Here is a 20,135-nt window from a genome sequence, read left to right as displayed (position 1 = left end):
GTTCAGCTTAGGCCCCATTTGCCCAGCTGTGCTTTGCAGATGTACAGCAGGGCTAGAGGGCTCGGTCTGCTTTGAGTAGCCGGCCGTTCATTTACTATATCCTCTAAATCATGCACGACAGCAACCCTGCCTCTGAAACCACGACTGCTGCAAGAACAGATCTGCCAGCTGAAAGCGTTAAAAGATTTGAGAGCAGCCAGAAAAAGTTTCTCTCATTCAGCGCTTCGATTATTTTGCAGACACACTCGAGAAATAACCACTATAGCCTGACGTAATCTCCCCGATCCAGGCGCACCCCTCTCACACCCCGAGGCTGAACACAAGGCGAAGCCTCCGAACCACGACTCCGGGACCGCAACCGCGGCACGGCGGGAGGCGATGGAGGCCGTGGGGCAGAAACCACCTCCGGCCGGCCCTGCCGAGCCCTCCCCAGCCCGGGCAGCCCCGGCATCGCAGGCGGGCAGCGGACAGAACCGGGATACCCGGTGCGCCCCTCAGCCCCTCCCCGCAGCCGCCCGGGCCAAAGCGGGGGCGCCTCTCCCCGAGTCCGAGCGGGTGCCGCCGCTGCCGTGCTCAGTTACCTGCCGGGCACCAGAGCCGGGGGCAGCTCTCTCCGCTCCCGCCCCGGCGCTGCCCTCAGACCAGCGTAATCCGCTTCCGGCACAGGGAAAGCGGCCGCCGTCGGTCGGGAGGAGCCGCTGCCACGTGAGGGAGACCCGCGGCGTCAGGAGTCCGCGCCCGCCATCTTTGCTGTGGGCAGCTCCCGCTGCGGGCGGCCGGGCGGGGGCGGGGCGCCGCCATTTTTGAGCGGGGCAGCGATCACGTGAGCGGCGGTGACGCCCGGCGCCGCCATCTTTAAGCGGGGCGCGTCCCGCGGCGGTGTCTCGGCAGCCGCGCCCGCCCGTCCGCGCGTGTGCGGAGCGGCACCGGTAGAGCCGCGGCCCGGGCGCGCCCGGCTCCGTCACGGCAGACTCGCTGCATCACCGCTGTCCCCGCAGGCAAAGGCGAGCCCTCGGGCCGAGGGCGGGGCTGATCGCGGCCCGGCTGAGCTCCGTGATCCGTGTGCGGCGCATCCTCCCGGCTCTCCGGTAAGAGGGGAAGGGCCCGCTTGGGCAGCGGCGGAGGGTTCGGTGTGGTGGGGGACGGGAGCGCTGCGGGCCGTGTGCCCGGCCGCTCTCACAGCCCAGGGTGTGTGTTGGTGTTGGTGTGGCGGTAGCTCCGGGAGCCTTCCCGGCGGTCGGGGCGCCGCGGTCCCGCAGGGCTGGGCGGGGGCCGGAGGTCGGCGGTGCCCGGTCCGGCGCAGCGGGGCCGTGTGGGGCGGGACCGGCCGCTCGCCCGCTGGAAGCGGCCACAGAGCTCCGCAGGGCTCTGCTCAACTTGCAGCTGTGCGGCAGCGGTACCGTGGGATAGCGCGCAATCCCTGAAAACAGTAATTTACCCATAAATGACCCCTGTTCGCTCCCTGAGTTATCCATGCGCATGGATGATCGGGAATGAGGGGTGGAACAGCCGGGGGGAAAAGTCCGGGGTATCACCTAGTGGAAAATCACTGTAGGCTTCTCCTGCGCTTAGGCAAAGCCCGAGTTAGGAAAATCCTCTTAGAAATATAGAGGTCAGCTAATGGGTTTCATAGTTAGGATTTAGCGTGGTGAAAGAAAGAAACGAAAGAGTGGCCTGGGTGCCCTGAAAGCCAATATAAAATAAAAACTGTCTTAACCCTGTAAGAGGATATACCCTCAACTCAAGCATTTTTTTTAAATGGCCTTTCTCTTTGGGAACAATATTTAAAGGCAGAAAAAAAATGTAATGGAAGTGGCTTATCAAATTGTGTTTTCTTGAGTGGGTAGCTCTTGGTGCCTGAAGAGAAATACCAGGTGTCTTTCACCAGCTTACTGAGCACACTTTTATCATTTAGGGGGAAAATACCAGGTTTTATGCTAAACAAATAAAGTAAATTCTCTGCCAGAGCAGGGATTGGTAATGTTACTGTGTCAAGAAAATGAGATGTGCTTGTTTATTGTTGATACATTAAAAAAAGTAAAAATATGGAGGGACGGGAGGTGAAATTCAAAACTATCTATTGAGTTACAGAATATAAATGAACTTAGGTCAAAAAAATAGGAAAGATGAACTTTAATTTCACCCACTAAAAAGAATAGGTTCAACTTTGGTAAAAACGTCATTCATATATAAAATTATACTGAAGTAATTTCTGTAAACTTTATTTAAAAAAAATAGAGATTTTTAGAGAAGTGATAAATATGTATCTTACAAATCTGAATATGCCTAAGGCTAGAGGTTCAGTGGGCTTTTGTGGCTTATAGTGAATGCTGGTGGGTTTTTTTCTAAAGTGTGAAGAATATGGCAAGTAATTACTGAACTTCTAGACCTCTTTAGCATTCTAAGTAATAAAGTGTTCAGGTGCAAAGTTGCACCTTGGGTCACTTCTGCTTTGTTGCCATAAAATGAAAATAAATGTTGAATKAAATTGTTCCAGTGCATCACTGGTRAAATAACTGTGAATGCAACTAAGAAGCCTGAACTTACAGATTACTGGTTTGAGATGCTGTTATTCAGAGCTGTACTGACAAAATAATAAACGCTTGTAATGAAGACACAATTGCTGCTTCATGTAATTGATGTCTTCAGAATAATCCTTTTATTCTTAAACTCTATCAGCATTCCCTTACAGAATTCTGTAAAACGGCTCCATGTTTAGAACACCAGTAGAATACATAACAGATATAATTGTTTATTTCAGTATCTGTTGAAGTGTTACCTACTGTAACTAGGCAGATGAAATCATTAATTCAAAAATTTTTGAAAGAATTTAAAATCTGTTTTGTTTCTTTAGGAAGTATTGGGCTCCTTACATGAACCAAAGATAATTATCAGGATCATTTGAATTCTCTTAGTGATGGATGAGATTTTTCTGTGGGTGTGATAGGGCTTCCGTGATGAGCACCAAATAAGTCTGTGATGCTGTGGAATTCTACTGAATAATGAATAGGTTCCTGGTCATGATGCTTTGAATTATGGTTCACATTTCTCTGATGGCTCAAATTTTTTTTCTTGGTGAATGGAAACACTAGTCAGGAACACAAAAAAAACCCTCAAGACAGGGCTTAAGTAGAATTTTTCTTTGAAGTATGGCTCTGTGTGTTCTCTAAGCAAAAACGTGTTCAGAAGTCCTGCTTTGGAAAGTTAACTGATTCACTTTATTGGGTGGTGTAGTATGAAGCATTGAGACAGGTGAACTGAAACCTCTCTGGGGCGACAGTGGAGAGGGCTGGCAATGGACTGCAGGGTTCTCTGCCACATATATGGGAAGCATTTGATGAGAAGCTTATTGCATGAGTGTGATCACAAACAGTGTGGAAACAGGCTGAGAGTTGGGGCTGTTGAGCCTGGAGTAATGAAGGCTCCAGGGAGACCTTACACAACCTCCAGTGCTTAAAGGGGCTGTAAGAATTGGAGCAGGACTTTTCACAAGGKCTTGTAGTGATAAGARWACGGCTTAGAACACAGAAGGCAGGATTAGATTAGATATTAGGAAGAAATACTTTACTGTGAGGGTGTTGAGGCACTGCAGCAGACTGCCCAGAGAAGTTGTGGATGCTCTATCCCCAGGAATGTCCAAGGCCAAGCTGGAGCAACCTGATCTAGTGAGTGGTATCTCTGCCTGAGGCAGGGGATTTGGAACCAGATGATTTCTAAGATTTCTTCCAACCCATCCCATTCTGTAATATCACTGCGATCATGAAACGGAGATACATTCCAACTTCGGAATAGGAGTACAAAATGGAATGTGAGAGAACTACAAAAGTAGGTTTGTTGGATTGTTCAGAGGTTTTTTAAAATTACTGAAAATGCAGAAAACCAGTTTTTGGATGAGGTTGAGGCAATGCAGAAGCTGGTGTAAAAGCTGATGTGATAATGAGCTGCAGGGGAAGAAAAGCAATCTCTTCAGATAGAGTAGGAAGTGATGAAATGGAGGAAGGTCAGTGAGTGAGGGAGAGGCTACCCTGGGCTTGCTAGGACTTTGATGAAGGATGAATCATAGTTTTAAATTAATCTTACAGTTTTAGACTTTAAAATAAAATTTTACAAAATGTGTTTCTGCAGCTGTGTATATTAAGTTACCAAGGTTATGGCAGTACAATGAGATATCACAGTGCTGCAAGATGGAAGGAGCTGTGTAAAAATTTTATTACCAAAAGGTGAAAGAAAGGCCGTTCAGCTTTGCTCATATAATGACATGTGAAGAATCTGTAATGTAAACTACATTTCCACAAGGGATACTCTCCATATGGACAGGAGTAGGGACCATATCCACAGGGATCTAGGTTTTGAACAGCTTTGGCCTTTCTGATGATTCTTAGAAGAAGAAAGGTGCAGACTGCACCAAGAAACAGAAACTGGCATGAGCAGAACTCCTGAGTTTGTTCAGGACTGCAGGTTTGGATTTGTGCAGTTCCATGTATGAAAAGTTAAATACATTTAATGCAAATCTAACAGCATGAGGTGATGTCTCCATTCATTGCTTTGTATTACTTGGAATAATGCGTTCAGAAAGCATCTTCCATAAAGAAAACCCTAAGCCTAAAGCTTTACTAATCTATTATATCAGTCTTTCTAAAACATTTGTATTAAATCATCTCACTGCATTTAATGTTCTCAGTGCTTTATTTGAAACTTACTTGTCCTTGTATAACATTTCAACAGATCTTGCAAACCATGGAAGATGTAACATACATTCATGTTGCCATTTCTGTTCTGAAAGGGAACCTTACAGTTCAAAGAGGAATTGCAAATATGATGGAAGTTGAGGAGGTTTGGCTTGACAAACTGTTGCCTTATTTGAAGTGTCTTTCAGTAACAGTGCATATAGATTACAGACAGTCACTGAACTGAGGAGGTACTTTTCCAGCTGGAGCTTATGTTTTAGAATAATGCATTTTAAATGTCATGCCACTGGTCCAGGAAAAGAATTTAGATCTCATATAGAAAAGAAATCCTAAATGATTCATTTACTGTAGTATTTCTAGTCTTGTGAGAAGTTCTCACGAAACTAGAAATATTTTATTGAACATCTGTTAACATGATATTAAAAAGAGATTGAAACCTATGTGGTCATACTTGAGTCTATGTATACAATTACATATATAATATACTATATGTAAATAATTGCTTATAGTTAAAGAAAACTTGTTAAAGTGTTTATATGCAGGTATATACATATGTGCATATAATATATGGCACAAAGTATCATATATTATTTTAATACAAATGATATGCAGTACTTTAATAATATTGTTTGTGTAGCAGTGTAGTAATAAAACAGACTGTTTATACACATACACACACCTATATAGAAAAATGACCAACAGAAGCTGAAATGGCTCTTGACTGGAATGAAGTTATTGGATGGTCCCTATCTGAATGAGTCAGTTGGAGTATTTATATAAAAAGAATGTTACAGTTTTTTTCTTTCTGTTGCTTTCTATGCAACTATCGAATTAATAATGGCAAAGTGATTGTATTTAGCATTCTTTATTTCTGATAAATTTCTGTGTCTGCACCAGAGACCTTGGATGGGCAAAGAGAACAAGATAAAAGCTGGGTGTTTAGTGCTATGTCTGAGTCACAAGTTTCAGTTTCCTTTTGATATATAATATGTCTGACTCTAGAATGTGTCTTTGTAAATAAATAAAACCAAGATAAAGTTTCCTTATCCTTTGATAAACAAGTCTTATGTTCCTGCAGTTTAGCCTTCACAGTTTCAGCACCCTTCAGCAGTGTTGCAAAGATCCGTTTCCAGAATATACACTCAAAACCACCATCAGTTCTAGGCAGACTTGGAAACTACTGTTTATGTCATTTGGGTGCCATGGCAGAGTCTGGGAAGTTAAATAATTAACCCAAATCAGCCTGCTTCATTCAGGATTCTTTTAGTTTATGACCTAGAAGTCAGTGGATTTCATTTCAGAAGTCAGCAGGCTTACTTTGGGCTATTGGAGTCTCTTAAGAAGGTTATTTATACTAACTTAGCCTAAAACAGCACATTGTTTTAAAAGTTATTTATAGGTTGTATATTAGATATCTAATATTGCTGTCTGTTCTAAAGAGTTGGATTTTATTCATTCTTATTTCTGTTGACAGGTGATTCCCTGGTGTTAAATTCTAGCTACAGTATCTCAGAAAATACAGCTTCAGCAATGTCATCACCCGGCAGCCCTTGCCCACACTTGGAATCAGTTGGTGAGATAACAAAGGAGGAATTGATACAGAAATCTCATGTGAGTTGTAACAATTCACTTTCCTCCTATCGCCATTAACTGGTCAGGTCTTTTTAGATATACATTTTAGTGTATTATTAGTTATAAGATGCATTTAAGTGTCAAGCATGGGTAAAAGCTCCTCTACTGGAACAGTAAGGTTTAAATAAAGTATGAGAAGAATTATGGACTTGATGAAGCTGAAGAACTATTTTTCTGTACTTGAAGAGCATCTTTGATGTTTCAATGGAATTATTAGTTAAAAGAGTTGGCTTAGCACCAAGCTGAACTTTATTTTCATTGTCATTTTAACATGTAGTAATTTGGAATGTTAATGTAATATAGTCCAACTACTTGACTTGAAGTAGGAACTAACAAAAATATTTCTGCTTGAGTTTACTTGAGTAACAGTTCCCTCTTTAATAGAGAAGCCACAGTTTGGTCCTACCTTGAATTCTTGGTTTCAAACTAGAATTAATAAATGGAACAAAGAAGGATCTTGTAACTCATTTTAGTACCTGGGAGGTGATGAAAAATGAAACCTTTTCTGTGCATGGTGCTAAATTTCTGTAACAGTTAATTTGCTGCTGAGGAACACAGCATTTTATTTGTATTTCATCTTTTTTTTGGGTAGACCTTTCCAGGTAGTGTCTGCTAGAAGGAATACTATAGGTTCAATCACTTTAATTTCTTTTTATGTTATATTTATAGGGAAGACCAATTTTGAAGATTATTTGAATTATGTGATATGATACATATTTATGCCTTACTTAGAAAAGCAGTTTTTAGTTTAAAGGAAAACTCAACCAAGAAATCCAAGATTTTAGTGGAAAAATGTGCTGATCTTGAGATTATGTGTAGCAAAAAAAATTGGCTGGTTGCCAGTATATCCCTCTTTTGTCTCGAAATTACTCATCTGATATTAAGCTTTACAGTATATTTCCTCCTTTTGTCTTGGAATTGTGGCTTAATGGTGAAAATAAGTGAAACAATACTTGCTTTCTGTTTAATAGGGCACTTGTCAGGACTGTAAAGTCAGAGGACCCAACCTTTGGGCATGCTTAGAGGTAAGTTGTTCTGTTGTTCCATACTGCAGTCATTTTCTAGTAAAGGTGAAGTTGGTAGTATTTTTTTTTTTTGAAGAAACAGCTGTAATCAAGTTCTTCAAATGAGTTTGTTTAGCTTATTATTTAAAAGCAAAATACCTTATGCAGTTCTTAATGTTTTTAATTATTTGCCCTCTATCAGGTGTATATTTCTTGTAATTTAAGAATAATATGCTTAAAATGAGGGKTTTTTTTWMMRKWARKAWGGTRGCWTATTAGTRTTTCTACTTGAGTTRTGATRCATTTTATCTCTTAAGTTTTGGCTTTTTAAAAATCTTTTCCCTGGGTCTGTAGATCTAAAAAAATAATGGATTATTCCTTAATTATTACATTACTTTTTATAAACCTTTCTTAGCATTTGTAGTAATACCATCTAGTAGTAATAGTGGACATTTTACAGAATAAGGCATACTCTGAATTTTTTATTTTAAAGCAAAAAAACCCCTTATTTTGAAACTTGCAGAAGGTTGTACAAACGTTATCCTTACTTTGTACAGGTTTCATGCAGTCGTTACTCTAGGTATGGTTCTGTCATAAATATGCTTTCACTTGACTTTTCTTGCTGTCTACAAAAAAACATATTTTTATTGTATTTTTTTAAAAAAAAAGTCAAATATGTTGCTTCTGACTGATCTATGATCCCAACTGGAGACCATATAGCTAACTTAGTTTTTAAAATGTCTTGTGAGTTCTTTGGACTTACAGCAATTTACAGAGATTGAAATTTTGCTCTGTAGGCTTGACTTCATTTCATGATGACTTTTCTTTAAGTACTATCAGGAAGATCTCTAAGCTATGCCAAACTCTAGGTGTAAATATGAGCATTTAAAAAAAATCCCCTTCATTCTTGTCCTTTTAGGTGGATTGTGGTAGCAATTAAGAGATGGGATTATTTTGCTTCTTCTGTCAATAACAGAGATCAAGGGGGAAAGAAACAGTGTTTAATGTCTTTGTTTAGATAGCCTGAAGTTTTAATTACATATAAAAACTACTGGGAGTAGGGAAGAGGTTTTCAGGGAGGTGTCAACTTGGCAGGTGGGAAAATGCTGTCAAGCTGAAAACATGTGTTTTATTTCTCACATAGAGCTCTTAGACTCTTACCAAAAAACTAAATTACATACCAACATTTCCATAGCAGTGTCTTGTAGTTGCAATAGGACACTCAGTGTCATGCTGGGATGTTTCTCCTCTTGGATGAACTGGCATCTTGTCTTCACCTTTTTCAGTAGAAAAACCTGGTGAGATCCCAGCATGTAAACTACCTGTAACTTAACAAATACCTGTGATTATTTAATGTAGAAAATTGGCGGTATTCAGCTACTATTTGATTGTACAAATTAACACAGATAACCTGCTGTATCCTCCATTGTGATTGGCCTGAGTAGTGCAAATAAGGAAAACTGCTTGAACATTAGCAGCTGCAAATGCAAGATTCCACACTCAACTCAGCCAAATGTATTTTGTAATGAGTGTGATTAGAATTGACAACTATTTTGCATGTTGTAACTAGAATGTCGCAAGTTTTTGGCCATATATATGGGAAACTCACGTAAAGGTGAAGAAACTAATTACTTGTGAAGTAATCCTCTGATGAATAGGCACTGCAGATAGGGGCATGYWKAKAYWWWWRTMTMWRCATGTCATGTTCTGAGGCTGTTGCCATTCAGTATTTCACTACTCAGTGGACTAACTTCGTATTTTCTATAACAATCTTCATCAAATCAGGAATTCTAAAAAATACATGTTCACAGTAATATGAATAAATACATAAAAATGCCCAAAAATTGTATTCCAAAAACATTAAATGTCTAATGTTGCCCAACAGTGAAAGAAGTTGAGTTAAATCTTGCAGCATTCTATTTTGCTTTAGGTGATACTTACTTTATTGCTTACTATGCATGCCTCTTGGTTTGTTTAGGACACTGCAAGTTTGAAATTTGAGTGAATTTTAAAGGGAATAGGCAATATATTCCTATTCTGTAAACCTGTTTGAGACCTCTTTTTAATTCTGTATTCCCCTTTGTATCTTGCCCAACAGAACAGATGTACATATGTTGGCTGTGGTGAATCCCATGTTGATCACAGTACCACCCATTCCCAGGTATGTGTATTTGCTGGTAATAGAGTTCCTTGAAGCAGTGAAACAGAGTTAGAGAACTTTTATTTCAGTGAAGTCAGTAACCTATGTTAGCTGATTTTATGGACTTTTGATTTACTGTGATTGTGTTTTATGTTACAGAAGCAGGTTTTGCTAATTTAGGAGTGAGATTACAGTTTTTGTGCAGCTGCATAGTTATGCAATTCTTCTAAAGAGCACAGTGAAAATGAAAAACAAGAACAAAAATTATTGATGATTTTCAAGATGCACAGACAAAAGACTTATTGAGTACCTCAGCTTATGTGTAGTCCACTATGTCCACTATTTCAGTCTAAATTTCTGGGACTGTGGCTGCCTGATGGATGAGAGGAGCAAAATTGCATTAATGGACAGCTGAAGGGGTGTGAGATAGGAAGTGTAAATTGCCAGAGACAGGTGCTTTGTTTCTGTAGAGAGCTGAGCATATGCTTTCCTGCGATGTCCTGATCTTGGATCCAGCTCGGTAGGAGCCGTGGAGTGTGTGCACTGTGCTCCCCAGCCTGCCACGTTCTGTCAGGGCTGGACAGCTTCAGTGCATAGGTTTGGGTCTTAAACTCTGGGTTCTGGGCACACCCATGTGCAAGTGGAGCACTTGCCAAAATTAATCAGAGAAGCTGTTCTGGGGACAGAGGGGTGACAGCTTTATTAACGTCATTTCTAAGTTGCTGACTTCAAGACTAATCAAATTCTTGCCATTAGTTTACAGTTAATCTGTTAGTGAATGCATCTAAAGTTTCACACTGAACAATTTTTGATCCCTAAAATTACTAAAATATGACTATTAAAATGAACTAATAGTATATATGGGGGTTTTACAAGAAGTATGTGGTGTTATGACTGCATTTTACCACCATTACGGGTTATTTTGTTTTGTTTTGAAGCAGGACCATGAGAAGAGTGAGTATTTTTATGAATCGATAATGCATTAATATAAATCTATAACAATACCTTCAGGGTTTCTTTTATCAGCTGTAAAGTTGAATCACAGTTCTAAAGCCTTTACAATAGACTCAGAAATAAGCTGTTTCTAGAGGGTTGGGGAACAGATGGTCCCTGAATTTCTTGCCTGCAGTTTTATACTTGTTGGCTTTTTACAGTAGTTTATTTTGCATGCTGTCTTAGCAATGTTATGTACTTCACAGGTAGGAGAAAGTAGACAAACTGTTCATTCTCTGTCAGTGACATCCTTGTCTTGATTCTCTTATTACTTCAATTTGCTAATTTGAGTGATTTGTACTACAAATGAACGTTTGTGCTAGAATTTCAATGACTGCATTGCTCTTTTTTAATATTCTAGCACACATACTCCATTCATTGTTGAAAGACCTAGAATTTTAATATGTCTGTTCTAGCTTCCATGTAGCAGTATTTAGTTATTCCCAATTTCTGAATCACAGTTGTGGTTTTTGTTCTGTTTTAGGAGACAAAGCACTGTCTAACTGTCAACCTTACTACGCTCCGTGTTTGGTGTTAYGCCTGTAGTAAGGAAGTGTTCCTGGATAGAAAATTTGGATCTCATTCTCCACTACCAAATGCAAGATTGTCTCACCAAGCACAAGAAAACAGTGTGCAGGTACTTTTTAACCCAATGAAACAAAGGCAGCTGTAGCTTTGCAGTATATATTGTGGTTTTTCGTAAGTGAAAAATTGACTTTTCCTTTCGTTCTTGTGGCTGAACTTTTTATTAATTCCTCTCCATTTTCATAGAATTTTTGGCACTTTACGGGCAGTACTGTTCACTCTGATCTTTTGTTTCCTAGATGAGTGTTGTGTTGAGAGAATTATACTGCAATTTTTAAAGTATAATAGTTTGGAATAATGTGTGTAGCTGAAAAGAGAAGTTTTATGTAATATAGTTACATAAAAATGATAGGTAACTCAATTAAAACACTCACAATTAGAAATACAGTATTTCTAAACGTGTTTTGCTTGAGATACAGAACACTAGGAAAGATACCATGATGCACAGGTTGGACAGAAAGATGGGCAACAGAAAGATGATTAAATCTGTCAATAACCTTCAATATTTTCCCTTCAAAGTTTAGTATTTAATATGAATGTAGTCTGATCATTTTCTCATAAAACACCAGTAGCTCAATTGGAATAGTACCATTGGAATTTAAAAAAAATTTCTGTTGTGTGGAATTTCTGGTCATTTACTAGAGAGCTGAGTTCAGACTTCTGAACTTCTGCTCTATTATTCTTGACCTGTTTTGATCTTCTGAGGAAACAGGTATAATATACAGAAAACTCAGCAGAACTTAAAAAGCCTGTGAAACAATTTGTTTAGGGTTTGTGTGCCCACAAAAGAGCCTGTTATGCAATAAATGCCTGCCTGTCTACTACTTCATTTCTCTATTTCTACTTTTTCTTTCAATAGTGTAGTTTGTCTTCATTAACTGTAGAGAGCCATCTGGTGGCACATCAAAAACACTTACACTGGCTTAGGTGATGACTCCTGCCTTTACTCTTCTGTTCTGGCTGCTTTGTTATCCAGGGGAAGGAAATGCCATCCCTGGCTTTGATTTGATTCTTCAGCTGCTGTTATAAAATCATGCAGTGACCTAAAACCAGAAACACGGTGGGGTACCTAGTGAACTTTCTCAGGGTACCTGTGCAATCTTGGTGTTCTCACTTCATGTGCAGTGAGATTTCAGAATGCATTCACATCATTTTCTGGTTCTAGATTTCTTGGTAAAATTACACATAAGCTTAATTAAGTGGAAAATTGTTGAATAGAAGTAAATACTCTTTTTCTGCTTTTAAGGATTTTAAAATACCCAGTAATCCCACACTGAAGATCCCATTAGCAGCTGTATTTGATGACTTGGATATAGAAGTTGAAGAAGATGAATTGAAGACCAGAGGTAATTAAAGCAAAATCCTGTGCATTATTGCATGAGTGTGTTTTTAAGTCTGTTCTTCAGCCATGTACTGATTCTCTTCTGTTGGGAACCGTTTCCTTTTCTGCTCCAACTCAGATGTTTATTTTTAGTTTCATCTTTCTTGCAACAATCTTTCTTACCTTCAGAGCAGAGGCTGTGGTGATAAATGGTCATGCACCCAATGTACCTGTGAAATCAGCAACAAAAAAGAAAGCTTGTTGGAGTAATGTTTAGTGCAGTTGGTATTGTAGCCACTCTGGTAAAAGTAGATTTTAAAAAAATCTTTTCTACTGTTTTTGCCTGCCCTAAGAGACTCTTGATTTGAATGCTTTCCTGCATTTGGAATAATGCTTTTCTCAGCCTGTAGTATCCTAGTGTGGGGGTTTGGTTATTGTTTCCTCCTTGACATAATTGATTTCATGCACTGCCAAACTTTCTTGTATCAAAGATTACCCCACCCTAACACTAAATCTAGTGTAAAAGATGAAAAAGAGAGTGATGAAATCCCAGTGAAGTTTTAATTTCTCATTTTATAAGAGATCATAATTACTATTTCTTAAAAGTCTCAAATTATTATTGATCATTCTAAAAAAGATGTGTGTATTTGATGCTAAAGAAAATATTTTTARGTACCATTTTTTCAGWAAAATAGAAAAAGACCAGCACRTTGTTGAACTGTTGTTTTTGAGATGCCATTGCATATGTCAAGGCAGTTTGTTTTCCATCAGTAATGAAAGTTACTCTAATTTATGCATGTGCTGGTTTTGGCTGGGCAAGAGTTAATTTTCTTCTCAGTAGCTGCTGTGGAGCTGTGTTGTTGGATTTGTTCTGAAAACTGGTTGATAATGTAGAAGATGTTTCAGTTATTGATGAACAGGGCTTACACACAGTCAACCTTTTCTGTTTCTCACTCCACCCACCAAGGAGTGGGTTGGGGGTGCACAAGAAGTTGGGAGGGGCCATAACTGGGACAGCTGACCCAAGTGAACACAGGGATATTCCATAACATATGGCATGCTGGGAGAAGAGGAAGAGTGGGACTTTCAGATTTAGGGTGTTTGTCTTCCCAAGTAACAATTATTCATGTTGGAGATGGGAGCAGCACCTGCCTGCACATGGGAAGTGGTGAATGAATGCCTTGTTTTGCTTTGCTTGTGCAAACAGCTTTTGCTTCACCTATTAAACTGTCTTTATCTCAACCTATGAGTTTCGTCACTTTTACTCCTACAGTTCCCCCATCCCACCGTGAGGGAGTGAGTGAGGGGCTCTGGGGGGGTTGAATTGCTGACTCAATCAATGTGGAGTTAAACTACAGCCACAGATCTCATTTCTCCTTCACTCATCTGCTACCAGCTTTCCCTCTCCTAAGGCTGCTGGCATTGGTCAGAAAACCTGCCTTGTCCCTTCTGTTGTCTGGCACAATCTTTCTGCATATGTCACCACCCCTCTAATTTGCCATCTGCCCTTAAATCATTAGGCCATGTGTTTAATTCCTAGTTAGTTTCTCCAACCAATGAGTATATTTGTATATTTTTATCTCTTCTTGTGTTAATAATGCTTTGGAGAATGTGGCTTACACTGAAATAATATACAAATAGAATGGCTTAAAGTTCCCCGTAATGATGATGTGACTATGTTAAGACACTTGTCAAATTGAAGGGAAGAAACTTCTTCAGCTTTGTTTTAACTTTGCTCTTAAAATTTCTTTCGAAATGCTTTTGGTGAAGCAAGCATTAAAATATATCTTCACAAGAAAATAAGTCTGTTTGAAAACTTTCCTTGCAATAGTACAAGATGGAAAAATRCACTGAGAGTACCTTCCTGAAATATCTGCTGCTTCTAGAAAAATGAAAATTAAAWTCCTCTGACTGTTCTTGCTTTTCAATTTCAGTAAGAATGATTGTTCTCTTTGTAGCAGAATTTGGAATGCATGTTCAGGTACAGGAAGCAGGACTGTATTTCTRTTGAGACAGATAGARGGACATTTTAAAATGTCCTTCTAATTTTAAAGTCCTGTCCATTAAAAAGTGTAATTGGAGTAACCCAAGTGGTTTTCAGATGTAGAAAGATTTTCTTCATAAGTTTATTACCACAGACTTAAAATTACTGGGGTAGTTCCTATACTTCAAGAATTGCATAAAATCACCAGTATTTGCTGAATGTTTGTTAAGTTTTTAAAATTTTTCAGTCTTACTGATTTTTTTGCTAAGAAATGTTACCATTTCCTCATGCAAAAGCAATTTTATTTTGAAATATTCCTTTATTAATGTAACACTGTAGTAGCCATGAATAGCGTAGTTCATAATGATAGAAAGAATATATGTTAATTGTAACTTTCATGTGTGTGGGAAAAGTATATGTGACCATCTGTAAAGAAAGTAAACAGTGTGGGTTAGGAAATAAATTATGTGGGGAAGTGTAAAGCGAGCAGTCTGTTTATAAAAAGAAMGGTATATAATTGGAAAAGAAAAAGACTAATCACAGGTAATTACAGTTCTGAGTCTGGGATAATCACATGCTGAGTAGGTTTTGAATATTGAYTGTAATCTGACTTAGCATGAATTTGGGACAGAAGAATGAAATCTTTGAGAAGCTTTTGGTAATGTGATTATTTACAAATGCAGCGTAGCAACAGTTTAACTTCACTGAAGTAGAACTTCAGTGTTGATAAGCCTATTTAAAATTAAAATCTTCATGTGTCATAAACCACCAAAAGTTAGTAGGATGGAATACAATCCACTTGTCTGAAATGCTTTWGTCAACCAAGATCAAAGCACTTTATTACTACTTCTCATTAGACTGGTATTGCTTTAGGAGTCCTATGTTTCTTTTAGTTATAGTTCTGCATTATAACTGGCATCCCAAGTGTTGCATGAGTATTTTTGATTAATTTGTGTTTTCTAGGAATTATTGGATTACCAGAGTTGTATTTATTCTGTTTTTTAGGTCTAACAGGATTAAAAAATATTGGAAACACTTGTTACATGAATGCAGCTTTACAAGCTCTTTCCAACTGGTAAGGAAAATTATTGTTAATGCAATTTTATATTTGCTTATGCATGCATTYTCCAAGGTGGACTTCCACTGCCATGGAAAAGGACATGTATTTGTTGAATCTCAGTCTTGTATAGTACAAACAGTTTATTCTGGTATGTGGGCCACTCAGCTTTCCCCCTGTTTAATTCTAATGCCTCCTAAATAAAAACATTTGCRGTTTCAGAAATTAGAAGAAAATATGAAAAAAAAAGCTACTGGATTTGTGGATTGGTCTTGCAATTTTTTCCTTTGTTACAGAGAAAAGAAAGGAAATGCATAAGAAGCACCAATTTAAAAAAAAAATAGAGTAGATAATGTAAAATCCCATATCATCCCATGGGAATACTAGAGAAGTTAACAAAGGAGAAATCTGCAGAAGTTGAAGAGATGGAAGCAGTATCCCCAGCTGYAGAGTTTGCTGCAGTAGGAATGGCTGGGCAGCAGCAGGTCCTGAGCATGTGTCACACAGGGTCACTGTGAGCCACAGGACAAGAGCCTGCAGGGCTAAGTAGACCTCACTGAGGCTCTTTGAGGGAGGACAGATGAACTGAGGCAAATCTCTCTAGAAGATTAAGAAGTGGGCAAGGCACCATGAGGAAAGTATTCTGTTGAGAAATCCCAAATCTTGCAAGAATGCTGGGATGTCTCCTTTCTCAGAGAGAAATAGGTCCAATGAGTATGAGGGGTTGTGACTTAAAAAGGGAGGTTGAAGGGAGAGGAGAGAGTATGTGAGTTGGCAACACTGCATGAGGAAAATGTAAGTAATCATTTAAGCGGAAGTTATTTGCCTACACATATTTTATGGCATACAGAGAAAAGGTTGGGGATGCTGTTTATGGACTAGGCACTTCTGTGACAGCTAGTAGTAATTGCCTTGAATTTGAATCCCATTGGACAATTCTGGTGCGTTGAGAAATGTCAGAGCACGCTTGAGGAGCAGCGTGGCTGTGCTGCTGAAGTTGTCCTATTAGGAAGTGTTTGGTCACGGCATGTAAGTACATAGGAAGTGGAATTGTTCAATTATAGAATAGTATTACTCTTCTTATTTTGTAATCCTGTATGAAATGCAGATTTCCTCTTGTATTTAAAAAACCTGTAAAAATTACTGTTTTCTTCTTTTTTTTTTTTTTCAGCCCACCTTTGACACACTTTTTTCTTGACTGCGGAGGCTTAGCCCGAACGGATAAGAAACCTGCAATTTGTAAGAGTTACCTCAAGCTGATGACAGAACTCTGGCACAAAAGCAGGTATTAAATCATTCTGGTGATGAAATGATAAAAAATAGACTCCAGAGTCATGAGGGATGCATTAATCTATCCTAGGTTTTTAATTTTTTTTCCATGTGTTCACAGAATCCCTCTTTAAAAAAAATAGAGAAGGAAAGATTAACTTGTGAGACTCATGCACTYCTTCTAACCTGTTTATTTCCATATATATCAAGATAGGACAAGAAATGGATTAGATGAGCACTGTGCAAGYATTAAGCTCTTTTAAATGTTTATATTTGCCAGAATACATCTAAAATGTTTGACTACTGTATTCTCTCTGTGTGCTTCATTCTGTATCAATGTTTTATCAGTTTCTCTTGTTTTCTTGTATGGAATTTATATCTAAGAAAATACTTCAGAATGTGAATATAAAGGTAAATACACATAGTGGCAAGAGTGTGTTTGGATTGTTATCTGATTCTCTGACAAGAAATGTGGCATAAAAGGCCTGATACAGTCTCTATTTCTGAGGGAGGTTTTTAAAAATCGTGTAGTTATTAATTCAAGACCAGTATTATATTTTGTTAAGATTAATATTATTGGTGTTCAGTTGCAGGTAACATGATCCCAGTCCATTTAAATGCTTTCTTTTTCATTGTTTATATATTTACATTTTTTTTAGGCCTGGATCTGTTGTTCCCACTGGTTTATTTCAAGGAATTAAAACTGTTAATCCAATGTTTCGAGGCTACTCTCAACAGGTAAAACTTTCTGATGTCTTTTAAATCTGCCTAAGCCATAAAGTGATCTCTTAATTAGAAATGTAATGCTTAAGATACCTTACTTCCTATATTTGTTTAGAGCAAATGCAACATAAACTTAAGGTAGTGACTTGAATGTACATAATCTGAAATAGATGATCTATATTTATATTTATTTTATATTTATTTATATTAGATTCTTAAAAGGCCTTCAAATTAGGGTAGCTCCTTTTCTTTCAGGAAAATTTCAATAATATTATCTGAACTTTTCCTTTGAAAATGAAAAGTCTGAAATAATGCTGCTGATGTTCAAGCAGTCCCAGAAAACAAAATAAATATGTTCAAAAAGAAAAAAAGTATATAACAGATTTTTATATATTTGTCTACAAATGTTTAAAAAAATAAATACACAGTGTGCAGTTTCCATTTAGTATCTTGGAGGAAAGCCCCACCATTTGTGTGTTACAGGAACCAGTTTGGTAAAGAGGCAGGGATTATTATCTAGCAAAGGCATTCTTCAGTTGCTTCTTTATACAATATCTTGGTGCATTCATACAGTTTGGAGCACTTCATTAAAAGGTTTAGATCCAGGTGAAAAATTTAAACCTTGTAATTAGAAAAGCTTACTCATTTCTTCCACAAATCTRCTTTTATTACAAGGAATTTTGCTGTTTCTGTTATGCTTTATATTTGAGGAGTGAAGCATTAGGACACATGTTTTAATGTTCAATTGCTGCATGTAGCTGTAAAGTCAATGTTTAAATAATAATCTTAATTTTCTGTAAACTGCTTATGAATTTCTAAAGTGACATACAGATTTCTGAAAAAGTAGAAATTCAGCCTTGATAATCAAAAAGAAACTGTATGGAAACTTAATTCCTGCAGYTTTGAGCACTGATGAAAATGTCTTTTTCCATGCAGAGCAACACTTAATGAGAACCTTTTTAAGTTAGACCTGGATYATATTTTAGTTGTATGTTAGCAAGTTTCATGGCAACAATTAAAACCCAGCAGGGCTTTCATAACCAACACTCCCAGTGCCCAACCTTGCAAATTGGGTGGCCATGTCCCATCTTGAGGGAGAAAATTACATTGATCAATGAAGAATGTTTATCTGTTAATCTGTGTCTATCTGRCTATTTGTTTTGTAACAAGTTTTTTGTAAAAGAATTGCCAGCAAGTAGGCATAATGGTTTTTTTTTTCCTTACCCAAATCGAAAACTCAGTTCTTCAAGTTGCAATTTTCAAGAGAAGGAATGTTTTGTAGGAAGCAGTTTTGAGCTTAATAAGTAATTGCTATGATGGATGGGAATGTTGAGCAGCAAAAATTAGTGTTATGAACACCCAGAATGCAAAAAGGAAAACAGAAGAAAATAAAAGCAGTCGTAGTTGCCAACAAGAGGCTTTTGTTATCTCACATGCCTGCTATATTGGGTACTTTTTATTGCCAAGGACCTGGCAGCTGCTTTGATTGATGAAATTTGGTGGCTTTTAAGATGTTTTTCGAACACAGATTAGACTTGTCGTAATACTTTACAGCTCTTTGTGCAACACATTTGGGAAATCTCCTTTAGGCTTTAAAAGGAGAATTGAAATATTGTTGGCAGTGTGATGCATTGGAAAGATAGGCTTAGTAAATCGCAGTACTTTTAATAAAGTACTTCATACCCAGTGAAAGTAAGGCTCTTGTTGCTTTGCTGGATATGCTACCTAAGTTTTATAAAATCTGTCTCTAAAATGTTCCATTACGAGCAAAGCTGGAGTCTGACCACACTGCTGTTAGTTACGTTTATCACTGCAGTAAGCTATGGCAGCATTTTTGCTGATGTTATTGGAAGTAATTTATTTTGGRAATTGTAATGTTTTAGTGGAAACTTGTGTGATAAGATGACTTGAGACATACAAGTAATGGATGCAGGAAACATGCATGGTCAGGAAATCAAAGTAATTTTGAACATTCGACCTGGGAGAGAGGAATTTTCTTTTATTCTTCAGTAACAGGCAGCTTTCATTTTAGTTACCTATATCTTTTCCTGATAATGAATATCTTCCAGATAAAATAGAATAATGTGGAAAAACTTGTTTAAAATTCTAGGATGCACAAGAATTTTTGCGTTGTCTGATGGATTTGCTTCATGAGGAACTTAAAGAGCCAGTTGTAGAACTGGAAGATGCCCAGCCTATGAGTGTTGACGAGAGTATGGAAGAAGATAAGAGCCAGTCAGAYTTAAGCTTTCAGCCCTGTGAATCCTGTGGTAACTGTGATAAAACAGAAAATGACACAATTTTCAAACCTGTCTTAGAGGATCCTGCAGAAACAACCATGTTAATTCAGGATGATGATAACAACTCAGTCACATCCAAAGACTGGCAGAAAGAAAAAATATCAAGCAACAAACTTAAACGAGCAAATTCAATGGAAGACTTGGAAAAAGACACAAACRCTACTTCAGAGACCACTGAATTTTTAAATAACCAAGGAACTGTCAAAGTACAAATACACAGCAGATTCTCAGGTAACCCATTGCCAAAGTGCAGTTGAAATAGTCAAAATCTTAGCCAGAATATCTGTGCAAGTGTAAATGAGTTATAGAATATAGTAGAAGTATAGGTCAAACAAATTACTTTTTTAGTTTATTTCTTTCAATTTAGGTATTCTGAATTCAAGTTTAATTCGTTTGTAAAGCTAACTATTGRTACTGGGTAAGATTTCAGATAACCAGA

The 20,135-nt window shown here is 38.1% G+C and overlaps 1 protein-coding gene across 3 annotated transcripts in view; it reads left to right on the top strand.

Annotated features, from left to right (window-relative positions):
• The first annotated feature begins 871 nt into the window (after positions 1–871).
• USP33 (ubiquitin specific peptidase 33) overlaps positions 872–20,135 on the top strand; it is a 35,902-nt gene continuing 16,638 nt past the window's right edge. For all 3 annotated transcript variants that reach the window (XM_057363571.1, XM_057363570.1, XM_057363569.1), the window contains exons 1-10: positions 872–1,088; positions 6,163–6,299; positions 7,292–7,345; positions 9,423–9,485; positions 10,942–11,094; positions 12,289–12,388; positions 15,353–15,422; positions 16,576–16,689; positions 17,333–17,411; positions 19,507–19,927. In XM_057363571.1, coding sequence (XP_057219554.1) covers positions 6,219–6,299; positions 7,292–7,345; positions 9,423–9,485; positions 10,942–11,094; positions 12,289–12,388; positions 15,353–15,422; positions 16,576–16,689; positions 17,333–17,411; positions 19,507–19,927 — 1,135 coding nt within the window. In that variant the 5' untranslated portion in view covers positions 872–1,088; positions 6,163–6,218. The remainder of the gene's footprint in view (positions 1,089–6,162; positions 6,300–7,291; positions 7,346–9,422; positions 9,486–10,941; positions 11,095–12,288; positions 12,389–15,352; positions 15,423–16,575; positions 16,690–17,332; positions 17,412–19,506; positions 19,928–20,135) is intronic.

The sequence above is a fragment of the Malurus melanocephalus genome, unplaced genomic scaffold, assembly GCF_030028575.1.
Source record: "Malurus melanocephalus ecotype Western Australia unplaced genomic scaffold, MMel_1.1 scaffold_28, whole genome shotgun sequence".
In the NCBI taxonomy this organism is placed as follows: Eukaryota; Metazoa; Chordata; class Aves; order Passeriformes; family Maluridae; genus Malurus; species Malurus melanocephalus.
Note: the sequence above shows the minus strand (reverse complement) of the source record. Positions and strands in the feature narration are given on the sequence as shown.